An 18,008-nucleotide genomic window follows, 5' to 3' on the forward strand; every position below is an offset into this window, starting at 1 on the left:
TTTGCTAGTTACTTCTCAACACAACTATTTTCAGATTTCACTGTTTTGTTTAGTGGTGACATACATGTATCATGATAGAAAATGTTATATAAATCATAGATTTATATATATTTCTATGAAATGATGTTTGAAAATATAATTATAAACAGTAGAATGCGTTTGGCACAAATATTATTTTTTTCATCAAAGAAAATTCCACTTGAAATATACTTTAATCCTAACAGCTTCAAAACCATGTGAAAGAACTTAATATGCTATTTCATCTAATGCCAAATTTTGTAAACTTTACGATGTTTCACAAGCAAACAAATATCACTGAATTCTATGGGTGTATGTTAACTTTTGGCCTCAATTGTAATTATGGATGTCCATATTGTATACTCAGTTTCTAGCTTGTTCCCAGTAAATAAAATTGTATTGATTGATATGATAAAGATCTGATAACTCTACTCAGATCTTTATCAGATCAATCAATCTGTACTGGGTACAAGCAAAAAAAAAGAAGATATTTACAATATACGATCCCCAAGCCTTAACATTTCATATGGAAAGGCATTTCGATTTTTCACTTTAAACAATCATTTACTTTTAATTGCATTGCCAATTTAGAGTGTGTAATGATCGGTCTTTTATTATATTTGTTTATAATGAATGTATGTAGCTCAAAGTACATGGCCTACCATTTCACATGATCACTTGTGCATGGCTCCAGTAACATCGTCAAGCTATCTGTTATCACCCCCCCCCCCCCTTCCCCTCCCTGCCCTGAACCAATTCCAAGTCAACTCAGAAGATGATGTAAAATTATTCATTGGAATATTATGTAATTCTAGTTTTGCAGTAAGGTCAAGGTGAGGGCTCATTTTTGTATTAAGAACGTTACTTTCGAATTGTTCTCTTTGTCTGCTATCCTTTACATCAAAATGGAACATAGTGTATTATAGTTTGAAGTTGATAATAATAAAGACAATACAAGTTTCATATAATCCAATGCCTGGAAAAATATCTGTAAACAAGGAAAGTATGGGATGGGGTTGGAAGAAAATTAATAGTGATAAGGGGATATCAGAGGTAAATTGACAGGGAGAGAGAGCAAGAAGGGGGTGAGGTGAAAGATGGGGTTAGGGAAGGGGGACTAAACAAGAAGAGGAGGTTGAGAGGCAAATTGACCTAGAGAAGGAGAGAGAGAGAAGATAGGAGGGGGGTACAGATTCATAGAAAGTTTGGATATGAGTGAGAGGGCGAGAGTGTGGGTATGGAGGCAGTGAGAAAAGAGGAGGTTGTGATAAAAGGAAAAATGAGGATGCAGAAAGGGAAGGAGGGAGAAGACAATAGAAAAAAAGTGATATTGAGAGAGTGAAAAGGGAAATGAAAGAGGTAATAGACAAAAACAAAATGTGTCTGATGCGTGGGAGAGACGGTTACCCACAGAGAGAGATAGTGCAGGGGGGGTTGGGTGAAGTCAACAAGACATATTTTTATACTCTTCACTGATTTAAAAATAAATTGTGTTTCTTTTCTGCTATAACAGAAATAATGTGAATACCTCATACTCGGATGACAAATACGTGACTTTGGGATGGGGGCAAGAGGGGCACATGTCCCTACTTCCATATCTTCCCTGTGAGTTCGCATTTGATTAGTATTCTTGTCCTCTGAACTTAAGCCTTCGAGCAATATTTTTCATTCTCTGTCTCGTGGCCCTTTTCAACTTGACATCGCTAAGCATCAAGACTACCATTTTACTATTCCAAACATACTGTGACACATCGTTCAGGAGGAAAACTACTGCATCAACCCTTGAATCGTTATCAATAAAGCAAAGCGTTATCATGGTCAGAACATTCGTCATAAAGCTAAACAACGCTACCGACACAAGGCGAATAACGTTCTTTAGTCCCCGATGTCGTATCCCTTCTCGAACGCCTTGAACATCATCGCGTAAGTTGTCCCTCGATGGGTTCTCGTCATCGGCGTGTTGTTGAACCGCTACACGGCGAAAGCGTTTGGACTGCGATACCGCTTTTTGTATCAGAGCGAAGTTGAAGAATATTATCAAGCTCAATGGCAATGACATGGACATCGGCAGCATAAGAAGATATGGGAGAGTCGTCGGCAGTGTTGCCTGAAAGCCTTCTGGGGAACATTCATGCATGTCGAGAAACGGAAAGTGGCGTAATGGCAGGAACATCAGAGCACACAACACAGAAAGCAGAAAAGTAAGGATGGTGAATACTTTCACTCTCCTAATGGTAACGTAAATCGGGTATTTTAGTGGAAAAGTGATGTAAATGTACTTGTTGATTGCGATGGCGGACAACATCCAAGTGGTAAGGAGGAGAAGAAAAGCAAACGCGAAACACGATATTAAGCACACTTGAACCACTTGAATAGTATCCAGAGATTCGAGGACATTAAAACCAAAGAAGGGTCCAATGACAGGGTAGACGATCAAGGAAACGATGTCGAGTGAAATGATTAGCTTGTATAGAAAGGTTTCCACGTCGGTGAAGTCCAAATCATCGTCGGCCAAAACGACGGCGATGAAGAGGTTTATCGTTATGGTAATGAGCGGGACAACGGCGAAAAGTACTGTGCGCATGATTGAAATTGGACCAAACATCGTTCCCTGCGATACACCACCATCTCGGTCTTCAAGGGTGCCTTCGGTAGCCATGGTAATTGGCCGATGCTATAAAATAGGATAAAATGACATAAAAAACACTTCAAACTAAATTTATTATTATGTCCGTGTATAGGATAAGCTAACATACTACCAATTCTAAAATGAATGCAAGTTTTACATGAAATTACGCTTGCATGCCCAGTATATTTGGTTTGCACGCTTTCTTTATTGCATTGAGTTTAGATTATTATACAAACATACAATGAAAATACGTAAAGAAAAACAATCTTACCAAATATTAAAAAATACAAATTGTAGTTCTTGTCAGCGGAAGTCGGAATGCTATATGCATGCAATATGGCTGTGTTCGACGTTACTTAAATCTCGGCTAAATTAGCACTTCAATGTCCTTTTCTGAGGATCGGGGCTATTCATTTGGACATAATCATTCCATTAACTGATTTGAGCTGCGGTAATGATTAAGCCAATAATATCGCTGCTTTTTCACAGATTGACTGATGTGTGCTTTTTTTCTCTCATCAATTTTGTGTAATGAGATGAAATGGTACTCGGGTGTGATTGAAGAAGTAGGACATTTTCGTATTAATTGCGATGACAGAGCGAAGTCAGTGGCGGAATAAAAAAAAGGTGAAGGGGCATCATATCCCCCTATGATTTTTTCCAACAATGTGAAAATAACAGATTATAGAAAATGTGTAATGCAAGAAAGAAAAGGGAAGGTATAGAAGCAAGAGTATCAAAAGAAGAGGAACGGACCGCGAGCTATTATGATTAATCTGTTATTCAATTGAGAAAAATAAATAACATAGTTAGGTCGCTTGTACCTCTCGCTGTCAAAACGTTCCGGCGCCACCCGTTAGTGAAATGGTCAGTGTGGAAGCGAAACGAGAGGTATATTAATATTCAACGGTCATCATTCCGAATAACAGGAAATGGCCCAGTTTTTCTTAATGCACACGCACTATTTATAGGGCCTGCTGCTTAAATCGTAATTTGACCAGGAAGATTTATTATCAATGTATCATCAAAAATATGTTTGATCTTGTAAGTAAATCAGGTTGTATATGATAATAATGATATTTGTGAAATCTATATCTATGTTTAAATCATTCTATAACCCACTTCGTAGTAGGCTTACTATTATAACTATTATTATCATTCGTCATCATTATTATTATTGTCATTATCATCTATTTCTGCCCTACTCATTTTTATTCTTTGCTTTTCCGAATCATTAATATTATGACTATTATTATTACTATCATCATCATCATCATCATTAATCATCATCATCAATCATCACTTTATCCATTTATGCCCTATTCATTTCATTTTTTTTTTGCTTTTCCGAATATTTTGCCCCTCCTGCTTGGGCGGAAATCCTAGGGGGACGCGTCCCCCTACTCAAAGTAGTAGGGGGCACAGTATCAAATGCCCCCCCTACTATTTGTGGTCTTTTATGATGGTAAGAAATACATCATTAAAACATCAAAATAAAACATGTATTTTAGGACGAGATGACCTTAATTTGGGGATGAGAACTTTTTTTTTGCTTGTCAAATTTATTTTCGTCGAATTGACCTCAAATTTGGGGGTAATACCCTTTTTTATTTTTGCTTGTCAAATTTTCCAGCCCCTTATCCCCCCTACCTTTTGGGAGAGATTTCCACCCCTGCCCTCCTGGCGAGGTTTTCCAGCACACCACTTATTCTGTACACATCCCCCGCTTACCTGTGTACACGTACCTCGTGTTCTTCATTGAGTAACAATAGACTACCGTATATACTCATGTCAATCATAAAGTCAATTAAAACCATTTTGTATCAAAGTCAACCAACCTTTAAAAAAAGGACAACCGAGTTCGCATTTGTGCGGCATAAACTTGATATGGATAAGGAATATTTTTTTGCCTCTACCCAAGGACATATCAAGTATTGCTTATAGAAGGGGGAGGGGCATATTTGATCCTGAAGAGGATTTTGTCAGAACAATTAAAAATTGACAACTTATATGGAAAGAAAATCTCGCTTATAAAGGAAGCGATGTCGGCACAAACTTTTCCTGCAAGGTATTTTTTTTAATAAGTTAACGGGACATTTTTATAAACGGGTGAGGGTATGGGCTGGTGTGACAAATTTTAACTAAAAGGTACTATAAGTTTCCATGGTAATTACCATCGTTACGAAGTTGTTAATATGACATGAAATATGTCCCAGGGCCACGTGCATTATGGTAATTTTGTCATGCAATGGTAACTAGCATGGAATCCTTGATTCTGATTGGCTGATGAGCATCGTTACCATGGTAGTTACCATTGGATGGCAAAGTTATCGTAATAATAGTAATTTTTATGCAACTGGCCCCAAATCTAATTCATCACCGAATAATAATAATGTTAACATGTTGAAAGCACCGATTAATGTTGATAAAGAGTGAATAATATATTCAAAGTTCATAATGATTTTAGTTTATCTAAAAATACATTGGAGAAATCTGACAACAAATATCGTGACTGGCATTATGAAAAATTAAGGTCTTAGAGATCGGACAAATAAGAAACGAGAAAACAGCCGTATTGTGAATTTAAAATGGACGCAAAATGACATCAAAATAGTCCAATAGACGGTCTCATAGGCCATGTACAAGACCTGGAAAAGTTGTTAAGTACAAGTTTTTTTTGTTGACTCGTGTTCTAGATGGGTATTGAAGTAAATTCAGCTTGGTTGCCACCTTGGCAACCTTGAGCAATTTTTTAATTAGCTTAATTAGCATAATCATCTAATTAGCATATAAAGGGGGGGGGGGGTGAAACAGCACGCCAAGGTGTAGTGACAAGAGTTAAATCTCTTACAATCGCAAACCACTTTGCACTCGAGGTAAATGCAATATAACTGCAATTATATTATTGTTTCACGGTGAGCGTATGAGAATTAATGATCTTTGATGGCTCAGCGGTAGAGCGCCCGCCTCATTAAAAAATGGGTACTTGTTTCATGTTCATGATGTTAAAGAACGGGCCCCGTTGCTATAATATAGTATTTTTTTCCAGCCAATTGTATTTTTCATGAAATCCTTGATATTGCTGATGGGTCATGTTACCATATACCACTGGATGGTAAAGTTATACCATAATAGTAAGTTTTATGCAAGAGGGCCCTGCAATGTACACTGCATGTGCAATTTTGTTTGTATCTTCAGATCGTTTTTGAATCAGATAGCCATCATTTTGTTGAAAACTACTAGTAGAAATGATCTTATTGAGAAAGTCCCTTCGAATTGAAATAAACCGGATAGAAAAAATTAAAATCAGAGCAGAAAAAACAATCACCATACTGGTTAAGGGACAGAAATTGTGTTTCTAATGAATGGGGACACCAACATGAAACATTTACATATGATCACCCCAGAACAAGTGAAGTAAGATTTTTATGCTTATTTCCGAAAGAGAGGTCATAATCAGATAATGAATTAGGTCAGTCATCGATTCATTTACTCAACAATATACCCTTTTAATCGAATGTAATGCTGGAAAAATGTTTCAGTGTTTTACTTATATGGGGTCGCCAAATGTTTATTCTCCATTTTTTTAAAGTGTGTTTGAAGTGGTCACTTTTTATTTATGTATGTATAGAAACCAATAATACGATATTAATAAAAAAATCATCTTTAGCAAATAACACTGATAACATAAAATGGTACCATTGCTATGTCACAATTTAGCATTAAGTTGGGGCGCCAAAGTCATCTGCAAAGTGTAATAATGACTATATTTTCATAATCTTAGAATAATTATTCTTTAGATATATTAAAAACTATGACGAGGCTAAGAATTGAAATATCTCACTTTAGAAGGTTAAACTTGATTCTACACTTAATGGGCAATGTTTCCTGTGTAACTGATTTTGGGGACAGCAAAGCTTACACGGTGAAGACATTAGAGATTCACTAATGCCAACTAATAATCATCTCTTAAATGATTTCAGATTTTTATTTTCAAAATCAGCTTTTTTGTGTACAATTTATGAGACTGTATAATCTATTCTACTCCAATTCAAGGCTGTAGACTAGTATTTTCACAACAAATAAGAATAAATGTCACACATTTCTGCCTAAAGATTAATTATTTACCCCCCCCCCCCCCATCAAGTATGCATGCTTTTCCTATGGAAAATTAAATTTCAATCCTATCATTGCAATTTAACTAGGAAAGTAAAAGCTAAAAATGACATCGGGTTTGTACTTTCTTAATTATGGTTTGATGAAGTCACTGAAGGTGGTATTTTGCTATTGAGTCCCTAATTTACGGAAACAACCTTATGAATAAAAAGAGGAACTTGATGCCCGAAAATCATTTCGGAAAGTAAAGTGGAAGCATTATTGTCCCGTGCAGTAATGCTTACAATGAAAGGGGGAACTTCATGGGGGTGCGTTTGGTCACTCATGCGAATCGAGTGTACTATCTGTACCAGAGTACCAGCCAGCGTACTATGCTTTTGTCGAGAGGCTTTTTGTATTTATCTCTATCATCGTGCAATCCTAGGTTTTTCAAGCATGCACACAATAGACAGTGAAATTATATTGGTTTCAAAACATTTGTCTCCGAGTTCCTTTTATACTGTACAAGTCTGCAACCGATGTTGATATCCCGTTATTTTACTTTTTGCACCTTCGCGTACGGATACTGTGCCATGTCAACACCAAATTCTCCTGGTCTAACTTTCTATTGACCTTTTTTTTATTACCTGCATGTTTGTATAGAAATGTGAGTATTGATTTGATTTGATTTACTACCTCATTCTCTGAACACTGTAGAAGTAACTTGGTATTTGTTTTATATAGGTTCAATAGTCTGAAAACACATTTTAAAAAGAAGTAAACGCAAAGACAAGTTTCTCCTTATGATAAGCTAGCACCTAGCGGCAGAAAATATATATATTTGCAGGCCAGTGGGTGTTTTTTTTTTTGGGGGGGGGGGTTGGGATGGGGTCGGTGTACGATGATACGTTGTATTGTGTGTGTGCTCGAATTTCAGAGACTAAAATATTGTCCCTTCGGTGTATTTCATAAGGATTTTTATAAGACTATGCTTCAGTTAGTTACTGTATATGCACAGGAAAAAAAATAGCACGTTGTTTAGGCCTGTCACTCTAACAAAAAGTTGTTCATTTCTTTTAATTGTTAAATCTTTTTAAACAACATATGTTAACAGTTTAAACAGTTGTTTAACATGTTTAAACAGTAGTTCTTAAACAACGTGCTTGAAAATTTAGATAGCGTTTTACAGTGTAAGGGAATCCCCCTCTTTGTTATTTTTTATAATAGCGAATAGAGTAGGTAGTTTGTAATGTAGATAGTATTTTTTCAGTTAAAAAGTGGAAAAAGTTAATGCCTTATGTGTGTGTGAGAGAGTTTGTTAAAGAAAAGTTATGCTCATTGGTTTCAAAAGCTTAGGAATTTGCCCTCTGAAAATCGTAATCGTTTTTTTTCCCTCGCAACTTGATTAAAAAAAATCTTTGAGGCCTACAAATCCATTGTTTTTTTTATAGTTCTTAATATAGAATATGTCTTGAGATTAATAATTATTATAACACACCAAGTGATGGTAACATTCTGTTGAGGTATTCGAATGAAAAATACAAATCGAAATATACAAAAATAAAGACAGGGAGAATTTTTTAAAATAAGTGGAGAATAATGATATCAGGACTAAAAATAACTGTTACAAATCCAGTGAATCCAAAAGAGGGCGACCACTTTTGCACCGGAAATAATTACAAATTGAATTCTGAAGTGCAGACTAACACCTTTCATTTTGAATGTTTACCTTACAGATTAAACATGTTAAAGATAAAATAAGTAGTATGACTTGCATTGCTGTTCCAATGAAATGTTGAGAATATGACGCATAAAACATCAACTTAATAATGTTGGTTGTCATAGCTCTTGCAAACAATGCAAATTCAACTCATATTTAAACAAGGATCTGAAAAGAATCTGAAAGTAAACTTCTTGTGAATATCGATTCGCACAAAGATGGTGAGTTAAAGGCAGTGATGTCACAATGACATGCACTTTGAGCAGATCGAGTCATGACCGTATAAAATGGGAATATATTTATATTCTTTCATGGTTAAAAAAAAACCGATTCACGCATATAGGCATATTAGTATCCTAACAATGCAAATGACATTTGGTCCCTTAAAAATGAATGTTGTTTTTTTTTACTTTTTTTATGGGAGGGGGTATTGAAGGGATGGTCCGGGCTGAAGATATTTATATCTAAATAAATAGAGTAAATTTCACAGAACAAAATGCTGAAAATTTCATTAAAATCGGATAACAAAATAACGAAGTTATTGAATTTCAAATTGTATCAATATTTGTGAATAGTTATATCGTCATGAATATTCATTAGGTAGGCTGATAATGTCACATCCTCACTTTCCTTTTTCATATGTTATTACATGGAAACATAAATATTTCATTTTTTCATACATACGTAAATGATGTGTCTCCATTATGATAAAATAAGTTGCGGCAGTAAATACCTAATGCCCTTAATCAGTTGTCCATCCAATTGTTTTAGTTCTTGGTTGAAAAATATTGAATAAACCTAATTTCATATCATAAAATACAAAAGAACAAGTGGGGATATGACGTCATGAGCCCATCTCATAAAAGACATGCCAAGAACTGTTTCACTGGAATAATAAAATTCAATAACTTCGTTATTTGTTATCCAATTTTGATCAAATTTTCAGCATTTTGCGTTTTGAATTTTACTATATTTATTGAGATATGAATATTTCCAGCCTGGACCATCACTTAAAAAAAAAGGTGAAATGGATTGGTAATCCTTAATAATGACAGGGGAAGGAATACGTTTATGCGATCCAAAAAATTACTATGAAGTTTCTTTTGGCGCGAAGATGGTTTTATATAAACAAACACAATAATATATTGGTGAAAATTTAGTGGCGACAGGTTAAGATAATATAGGGAAGTTTCAAAGTTTGGGTTCTCTGACGCCACATACAAGCAGCTGTCCCATTGGTCATGTGATATAAATTCAATAAAATACAGTTCTCTCAGAATTTTGAGAATGATTTTACCGGTGCACTTATCATATCATCAATCTTTTGAGAACCTGATTCTATACGAAAAAAAACATGTATGTTTTCAGTCATCATGAATTATTAACATGAGTAAAAACTCACTATGGAGCGGCTGCTCGCATAAGACGCCAAAAAAATCAAATCATTCTTAAATTAAAAAAAATCTTAACTATCTTATTCGTTGATGACTGTCATCAAATCTTTACCACCCCCTTTTTTCTGATATTGATACAATTTCATCGCGATAAACTTGCCTTCACTGATTGAATGAACAAACTTATAAGGGTTAGGGGTATAAACAGAAGAGAAGAAGAAAACGACGAAATAAATCAAAATGGGGAATCAAGATCCAATCCATATTATGACATTATTTAAAACGGGGAAATAGTTAAATAAGAGAAGCAGATAGATAAATGAAATTTTGCACAAAGTTGAACAAATAAGAGAGTTCTGATTTTTTCCAACGGTGTCACATGTTTTAATCTCAGTGTAGGGGATCAGGGGCGGCGGAGCGAAGTTGAAAGTAGGGGGCACATGGAATAAAGGACACCTTTTCTTTCGAAAAGGGCACTATCTTAAAACAAAGAAGAAATGACCTATCTACAGTGGCGTAATGAGCGAAATATTTTGAGGGGGCTAGATATGGCGTATTGCAACAAAATTATGAAAAGTTGCGAGCAAGAAGAGCGAGCGAACTAAAACTTTGAAATTTTTTTATAACGAAAATTCAATTTTGTGATAGCTTTTGATGTAATTTTCAGAAAATAATATCATATTTCACCCTAATCATTCGTTTTCTTTCCATTTCTCTTGTTCTTAATTGGTCATGAAAAAATATGGGGGAGGAAAGAGCGCCCCTATGTGTACGCCACTGCTTATCTACCCCAATCACATGAGCATCATGAAACTTAAGGCACGTAGGATTATTCTTACAAGTTTTTCCTTCATAGGTAGTAACATGAGATATTGTTTTCTTGTTTCAAGGGCACTCGTTTACACATAAAACGGGCGCTTCTCGGGTGAAAGGGGTGCAGAACACGTTCGTGAGGGACACTTTTCTTTGGTAAAAACGGGCACTACTTAAAAGACATAGGAGAACTTGCTATATAATGGCATAAAGCGGGTCCTTCTCGGGTATGAAAGGGGCACAGAACGCAATCGTGAGGGGCACTTTTTTTTTTAGTAAAAAGGGGCACTGATTCGACAAAAGGGCTTTTGGGGTACTGTCTGTAGGGGAAAGGAGACTGCAGCATTTGATTGTACACCATTTATATTACAATACAACAAGCGAGTATTGAACATCTCTCTGGATGTCGTTAGAAATCAAATGCAAACACCTTTACATTTTTAAGCATTTTGAAATTCAACATTTTCTATGTCAAAGAAACGGTTCATTAATCAAGTATTTCATTGCATTGATCAATGTTTATTCCTCGCCGTGCTGCGTATTGCGAATTTGCGAACTGGAATCCATTGTGTCACTGTTACTAATGTTTACTTTGATATGCCATCTAGATTTGACAAAACTTCTATTCTGTTCATGAAGTGCTCAACATAGTTGGGATGTCATTTTTGATGTAGATGTACAGTGGTGTAACTACGGGGGGGGGCATTGGGGGGCACGTGACCCCCCCCCCCCCCATCGGCTGGCAAAAAAAAATGAGGAAAGAGAGAAAAAGAGGAAGAAAGGAAAAGAAACTTAGCGGGAAAGAAGAAATTATTGTTCATTATCATAATTTATAATTATGTTATGTTATATTACATAATTTTTTTTCATAACTTCATGAAACATAATTTGCTCAGGGCCTATGTCTTCATTGTTCTCTGTGCATGCTCGCATTGTCTGTTTAATGAGATATATAATCATGTTGTACTAAAACCTCCCATTTTCAAGTCAATATACACCAAATATATTTCTTCGCACTTCGAGTTATTATTGCTTTTATGTAGTGGCATATGCTTTTTCTTCAGGACTACTTAAAGTGGTTGCCCTATTTTAAGGTCTTAACATAAAACATTTCCTGTCCGTGCTTACGTTCGCAATAGTGGATTGGTGATATATGTCTGCTCTTCATGAATTCCTATATCAGTCCTTAAAATGTCCCTTTTTCTAATCTGAATATCAAAAATTTTCAGCTCTCGCTCGCATCATTCGGTGAGTGAAATACGTATGGTCTTAGTGAATTCCTAAAAACAAGCCTTAGAATGCCCTTCTTCAGGTCTGAATTTCCTTTCCTTCGCGCTCGCAATATTATTGGTGAGATGCGTATGATAATCATGTTTACAATGACTACAAAAAGTGCTTCGTGTGTTAGATGTAATTCAAACAAAATCAGCAAGCGCTTGGCACTCGCATTAGATGACAACGGTGAGATATGGAATCCATTGTGTCACCGCTACTAATGTTTACTGTTATATGCCATCTAGATTCTGACAAAACTTCTATTCTGTTAATGAAGTGCTCACCATAGGTGGGATGTGCGTGCATCTCATCATTTTTAATGTAGATGTATAAACATCTGCACCAGCCATGACTGTCGAACATTATGGAGGCGGGGGTTCTGGCAGGGCCGGCGGAATGTAATTTCGGTAAAATAAAGGCGCTTCATGCTGTCGAAATGGGCATATTGGTGCTAACGGGTATTTTCACCATGAGATACTCATCTGCGTGAAGTAGTTTTTTTTTTAGTAATTAAGCTGAGCAAAACCTTTTAAAGTATTTTTGATTGATAAGATACATAATTAAGGGTTGACTTATTCCTCGAGCGAGCGGTTTGGAAAAAATCAAATCTGAAGTTGTGAAATTAGCTTTTTGGTCAATCAAGGCGCTAATTATACTGTTAAAAGGGCATCCTTTAGGGATGTTGTGAGCGCGAATCGCGAGCTCACACTTTCATGTAATAAATAAGACATGAAAATTTAACATTCTGAGCAGTTTTTGTTAACATGAACGAACCTGATAAGGACTGCATTTAGTGACTGATGAAAAAGTCACCATATCTCACCAATCGAATAATGCGAGTGCGAAGCGCGAGCCTAAAATTTGTGATATTGCAAACTGAAAACTAGACATTCTAAGCAATTCTGTAACCAAGAACAAAATTAAAGAACATAATATTATGGGCTTCTTGTTTACTTCCACATGCCACGCCCCCTCAAAACTTTTGGCTCATTATGCCACTTAACTAGAACACAATTGTATTGACGTCTATTCAAAGTCACTTGTATTCATTCGCGCCATTTTTGTAAGATGAATGTAATTTATTTCTTGAAAATCTTGTGAGCACGTATCGAATGTAATTTAACCATGTATGCTGAAGAGCACTGGCATACAGATGTGGGGAAGGGGGGGGGGGGCTCATGATGCCCCCAAATTTTTCACGACTAAGAAAAAAAAGAGACAAGGAAGAAGAGAAGGTTGAAATATGATATCATTTTATGAATATTATGCCAAATATACCACAAAAAAGTATGAAAAGTTGCAATTGAGAGAACGAGCGAATAAAAGCTGACATCTTTTATAACGAAAATCCAAATTTGTGATTCCTTTTGATGTAATATTCAGGAGAAATACCATGTTTCACCCTTCTCTCTTTCGTTTTCTTTCCGTTTCTCTTGTTTTTAATTGGTCATGAAAAATATGGGGGAAGGAAGAGCCCCCAAGCCCCCCTATCTGTATACGCCACTGCTTATCTACCCCACTAACATGAGACTCATATTCTTACAAGTTTTTCCTTCATAAGTAGTAACATATAAAATAAAAATGAGAACATTGTTTTCTTGTTTCAAGAGCACTCGTTTACACATAAAACGGGCGCTTCTTAGGTGAAAGGGGTGCAAAACACGTACGTGAGGGAAACTTTTCTTTGGCAAAAGGGGGCACTAATACGAGATGGAGCACTTATTAAAAGGCAAAGGAGCACTGGCTATAGGCATAAAGCGGGTCCTTCTCAGGTATGAAAGGGGCACAGAACGCGTTCGTGAGGGGCACATTTTGAGTAAAAAAAGGGCACTGATTCGGAAAAGGGCACTTAGGGCACTTCCCGTAGGGGAAATGAGACTGCAGTATGAGTCATTGGATTGTACACTATTTATATTACAATACAACAAGCGAGTATAGAACAAGTCTCTGGACATGCTGGATGTCGTTAGAAATCAAATGCAAACACATTTACATTTTAAAGCATTTTGTAATTCAACATTTTCTATGTTAAAGAAACGGTTCATTAATCAAGTATTTCAATGCATTGACAAAAGTTTATTCCTCGCCGTGTTACGTATCGCGGATTTGCTAACTGGAATCAATTGTCACCGTTACTAATGTTTACTTTGATATGCCATCTAGATTCTGGCAAAACTTCTATTCTGTTATGAAGTGCTCAACGTAGGTGGGATGTGCGTGCATCTCATCATGTTTAATGTAGATGTGTAAACATCTGCACCAGCCATGACTGTCGTACATATGGAGGCGGGGTTCTGGCAAGGGCGGCGGAACGTAATTTCGGTATAAAAAAGGCACTTCATGTAATTTCGAAATGGGCATATTGGTGCTAACGGGTATTTTCACCATGAGATACTCATCTGCGTGAAGCAGTTTTTTTTTTTTAGTAATAAAGCTGAGAAAAGCCTTTTAAAGTATTTTTGATTGATAAGATACATAATTTAGGGTTGAGTTATTCCTCGAGCGAGCGGTTTGGAAAAAATCAAATCTGAAGTTGTGAAATTGGCTTTTCGGTCAATCAAGGCGCTAATTATACTGTTAAAAGGCCATCCTTCAGGGATGTTGTGAGCGCGTATCACGAGCTCACACTTTCATGTAATAAATAAGACATGAAAATTAAACATTCCGAGCTGTTTTTGTTAACATGAAAAAGATGTGTATCTAACTAAAATGTTAATATGCTGATCAGAAAACGAATCTGATAAGGACTGCATTTAGTGACTGATGAAAAAGTTACATATCTCACCCATATCTCACCAATCGAATAATGCGAGTGCGAAGCGCGAGCCTAAAATTTGTGATATTGCAAACTGAAAACTAGACATTTCTAAGCAATTGTGTAACCAAGAACAAAATGAAAGACCATAATATTATTTACTTCTAGTTTACTTCCACATGCCACGCCCCCTTTAAAAACTTTTGGCTCTTTATGCCACTGAACTAGAACACAATTGTATTGACGTCTATTCAAAGTCACTTGTATTCATTCGCGCCATTTTTGTAAGATGAATGTAATTTATTTCTTGAAACTCTTGTGAGCACGTATCGAATGGAATTGAACCATGTATGCTGAAGGGCACTGGCATACAGATGTGGGGAAGGGGGGGCGGGGGGCTCATGATGCCCCCAAATTTTTCACAACTAAGAAAAAAAAAGAGACAAGGAAGAAGAGAAGATTGAAATATGATATCATTTTATGAATATTATGCCAAATATACCACAAAAAAGTATGAAAAGTTGCAATTGAGAGAACGAGCGATTAAAAGCTGACATCTTTTATAACGAAAATCCAAATTTGTGATTCCTTTTGATGTAATATTCAGAAGAAATACCATGTTTCACCCTTCTCTCTTTCGTTTTCTTTCCGTTTCTCTTGTTTTTAATTGGTCATGAAAAATATGGGGGAAGGAAGAGCCCCCAAGCCCCCCTATCTGTATACGCCACTGCTTATCTACCCCACTAACATGAGACTCATATTCTTACAAGTTTTTCCTTCATAAGTAGTAACATATAAAATAAAAATGAGAACATTGTTTTCTTGTTTCAAGAGCACTCGTTTACACATAAAACGGGCGCTTCTTAGGTGAAAGGGGTGCAGAACACGTACGTGAGGGAAACTTTTCTTTGGCAAAAGGGGGCACTAATACGAGATGGAGCACTTATTAAAAGGCAAAGGAGCACTGGCTATAGGCATAAAGCGGGTCCTTCTCAGGTATGAAAGGGGCACAGAACGCGTTCGTGAGGGGCACATTTTGAGTAAAAAAGGGCACTGATTCGGAAAAGGGCACTTCCCGTAGGGGAAATGAGACTGCAGTATGAGTTATTGGATTGTACACCATTTATATTACAATACAACAAGCGAGTATAGAACAAGTCTCTGGACATGCTGGATGTCGTTAGAAATCAAATGCAAACACATTTACATTTTAAAGCATTTTGTAATTCAACATTTTCTATGTTAAAGAAACGGTTCATTAATCAAGTATTTCAATGCATTGACAAAAGTTTATTCCTCGCCGTGTTACGTATCGCGGATTTGCTTACTGGAATCAATAATTGTCACCGTTACTAATGTTTACTCTGATATGCCATCTAGATTCTGGCAAAACTTCTATTCTGTTCATGACGTGCTCAACATAGGTGGGATGTGCGTGCATCTCATCATTTTTAATGTAGATGTATAAACATCTGCACCAGCCATGACTGTCGTACAATATGGAGGCGGAGGTTCTGGCAGGGGCGGCGGAACGTAATTTCGGTATAAAAAGGCACTTACATGTAAAGTCGAAATGGCCATATTGATGCAAACGGGTATTTTCACCATGGGATACTCGTCTGCGTGAAGTAGTTGTGTTTTTTGTAGTAATAAGCTGAGCAAAGCCTCTAAAATTATTCTTTATTGTTAATATACCGGTACATAGTTTAGGGTTGATTTATTCCTTGAGCGAGCGGTTTAGAAAAAATCAAATCTGAAGTTGTGAAATTAGCTTTTTGGTCAATCAAGGCGTTAATTATACTGTTAAAAGGGCATCCTTAGGGATGTTGTGAGCGCGAATCGCGAGTTCAAACATTCTTGTAATAAATTAGACATGGAAATTAAACATTCCGAGCTGTTTTTGTTAACATGAAAAAGATGTGTATCTAACTTAAATGTTATACCGACCAGAAAACGAACCTGATAACGACTGCATTTAGTGACTGATGAAACAATCGAATAATGCGAGTGCGAAGCGCGAGCCTAAAATTTGTGATATTGCAAACTGAAAACTCGACATTCTAAGCAATTCTGTAACCAAGAACAAAATTAAAGAACATAATATTATGGGCTTCTAGTTTACTTCCACATGCCACGCCCCCTCAAAACTTTTGGCTCATTATGCCACCGAACTAGAATACAATTGTATTGACGTCTATTGAAGTCACTTGTATTCATTCGCGCCATTTTTGTTTGATGAATGTAATTTATTTCTTGAAAATCTTGTGAGCACGTATCGAATGTAATTAACCATGTATGCTGAAGAGCACTGGCATACAGATGTGGGGAAGGGGGGGGGTGGCTTATGATGCCCTCGAATTTCTTACGACCAAGAAAAAAAAGAGACAAGGAAAGAAAGAAGGGTGAAATGTGATATTATTTTATGAATATTATGACAAAATCTACCACAGAATTTGATTTCACATGAAAATTAGGAAATGTTGCAAGCGAGCGAGCACAAACTTTGACATTTTTATAACGAATATCCAATTTTGTGATACATTTTGATGTAATATTTAGAAAATAATATATCTATCACAAAATTGGATTTGTGCAATAAAAATGTCGAAAATTTTGCTCTCTCGTTTCGCTCACTTGCAAAAAAAAATTACGCTATACGCCATATCTAGCCTACTCAAAATTTGTGGCTCCGATTACGCCACCGTTGAACAGGTCCTGATTTTCACCAGACATGCTGTGGAAAAACAAATAAATGTACGTGATAACAACAGAATTTATCTATTGACCCACAATGCTTACGCGGATGGTATTCTGTTATGCAGCAATTATGATGGCGAGACAAACAAAGAGAGAGGAGAGAGGGAGAGGGGGAGAGGGGGGGGGGGTCGAGGAAGGGAGGGAGAAAGGGCCGTTGAATCGGGGGTGTATTTGGAATTCAGCCTCCTACTTTTTTTCCAAAACCACGTACAAAATCATAAAAATGGCCAATTGATTGTGATTTTTTTTCCATGGTCAGCCCCCCCCCCTCCATTTTCAAAACCGTTCCGCGGCCCCTGGGAGAGAGAGGAGGGAAAAGAGGGGATTTACACTATTGAAAATAGACTACATGTATACTCATTATTAAATCATATTGCTACACATGGCCGTACGCAGAATTTTATTTCGGGGGAAGGGGGGCAAGACACATTTTTTAAAAGAAGCTCGAAAGCGAAGGAGCAAAGCGACCCAGCTTTTTATTAGGACGCTCTTGCATTTCCTGAAGTGAAAATTACTCGTGCAAAACTTTGAGTGAATTTTTGTGAAACTTTC

The 18,008-nt window shown here is 36.5% G+C and overlaps 1 protein-coding gene across 2 annotated transcripts in view; it reads left to right on the top strand.

Moving 5' to 3' along the window:
• Positions 1-1,697: 1,697 nt before the first annotated feature.
• Positions 1,698-18,008, top strand: part of LOC121423882 (pro-epidermal growth factor-like) — a 30,309-nt gene continuing 13,998 nt past the window's right edge. The window contains exon 1 of one of the 2 annotated variants that reach the window (XM_041619401.1): positions 1,698-2,219. In XM_041619401.1, coding sequence (XP_041475335.1) covers positions 2,154-2,219 — 66 coding nt within the window. In that variant the 5' untranslated portion in view covers positions 1,698-2,153. Of the gene's footprint in view, positions 2,220-7,127; positions 7,410-18,008 lie in introns of those variants that run through there. The other variant, XM_041619402.1, reaches the window with a different exon arrangement.

The sequence above is a fragment of the Lytechinus variegatus genome, chromosome 11 (genome assembly GCF_018143015.1).
Source record: "Lytechinus variegatus isolate NC3 chromosome 11, Lvar_3.0, whole genome shotgun sequence".
Classification (NCBI taxonomy): domain Eukaryota; kingdom Metazoa; phylum Echinodermata; class Echinoidea; order Temnopleuroida; family Toxopneustidae; genus Lytechinus; species Lytechinus variegatus.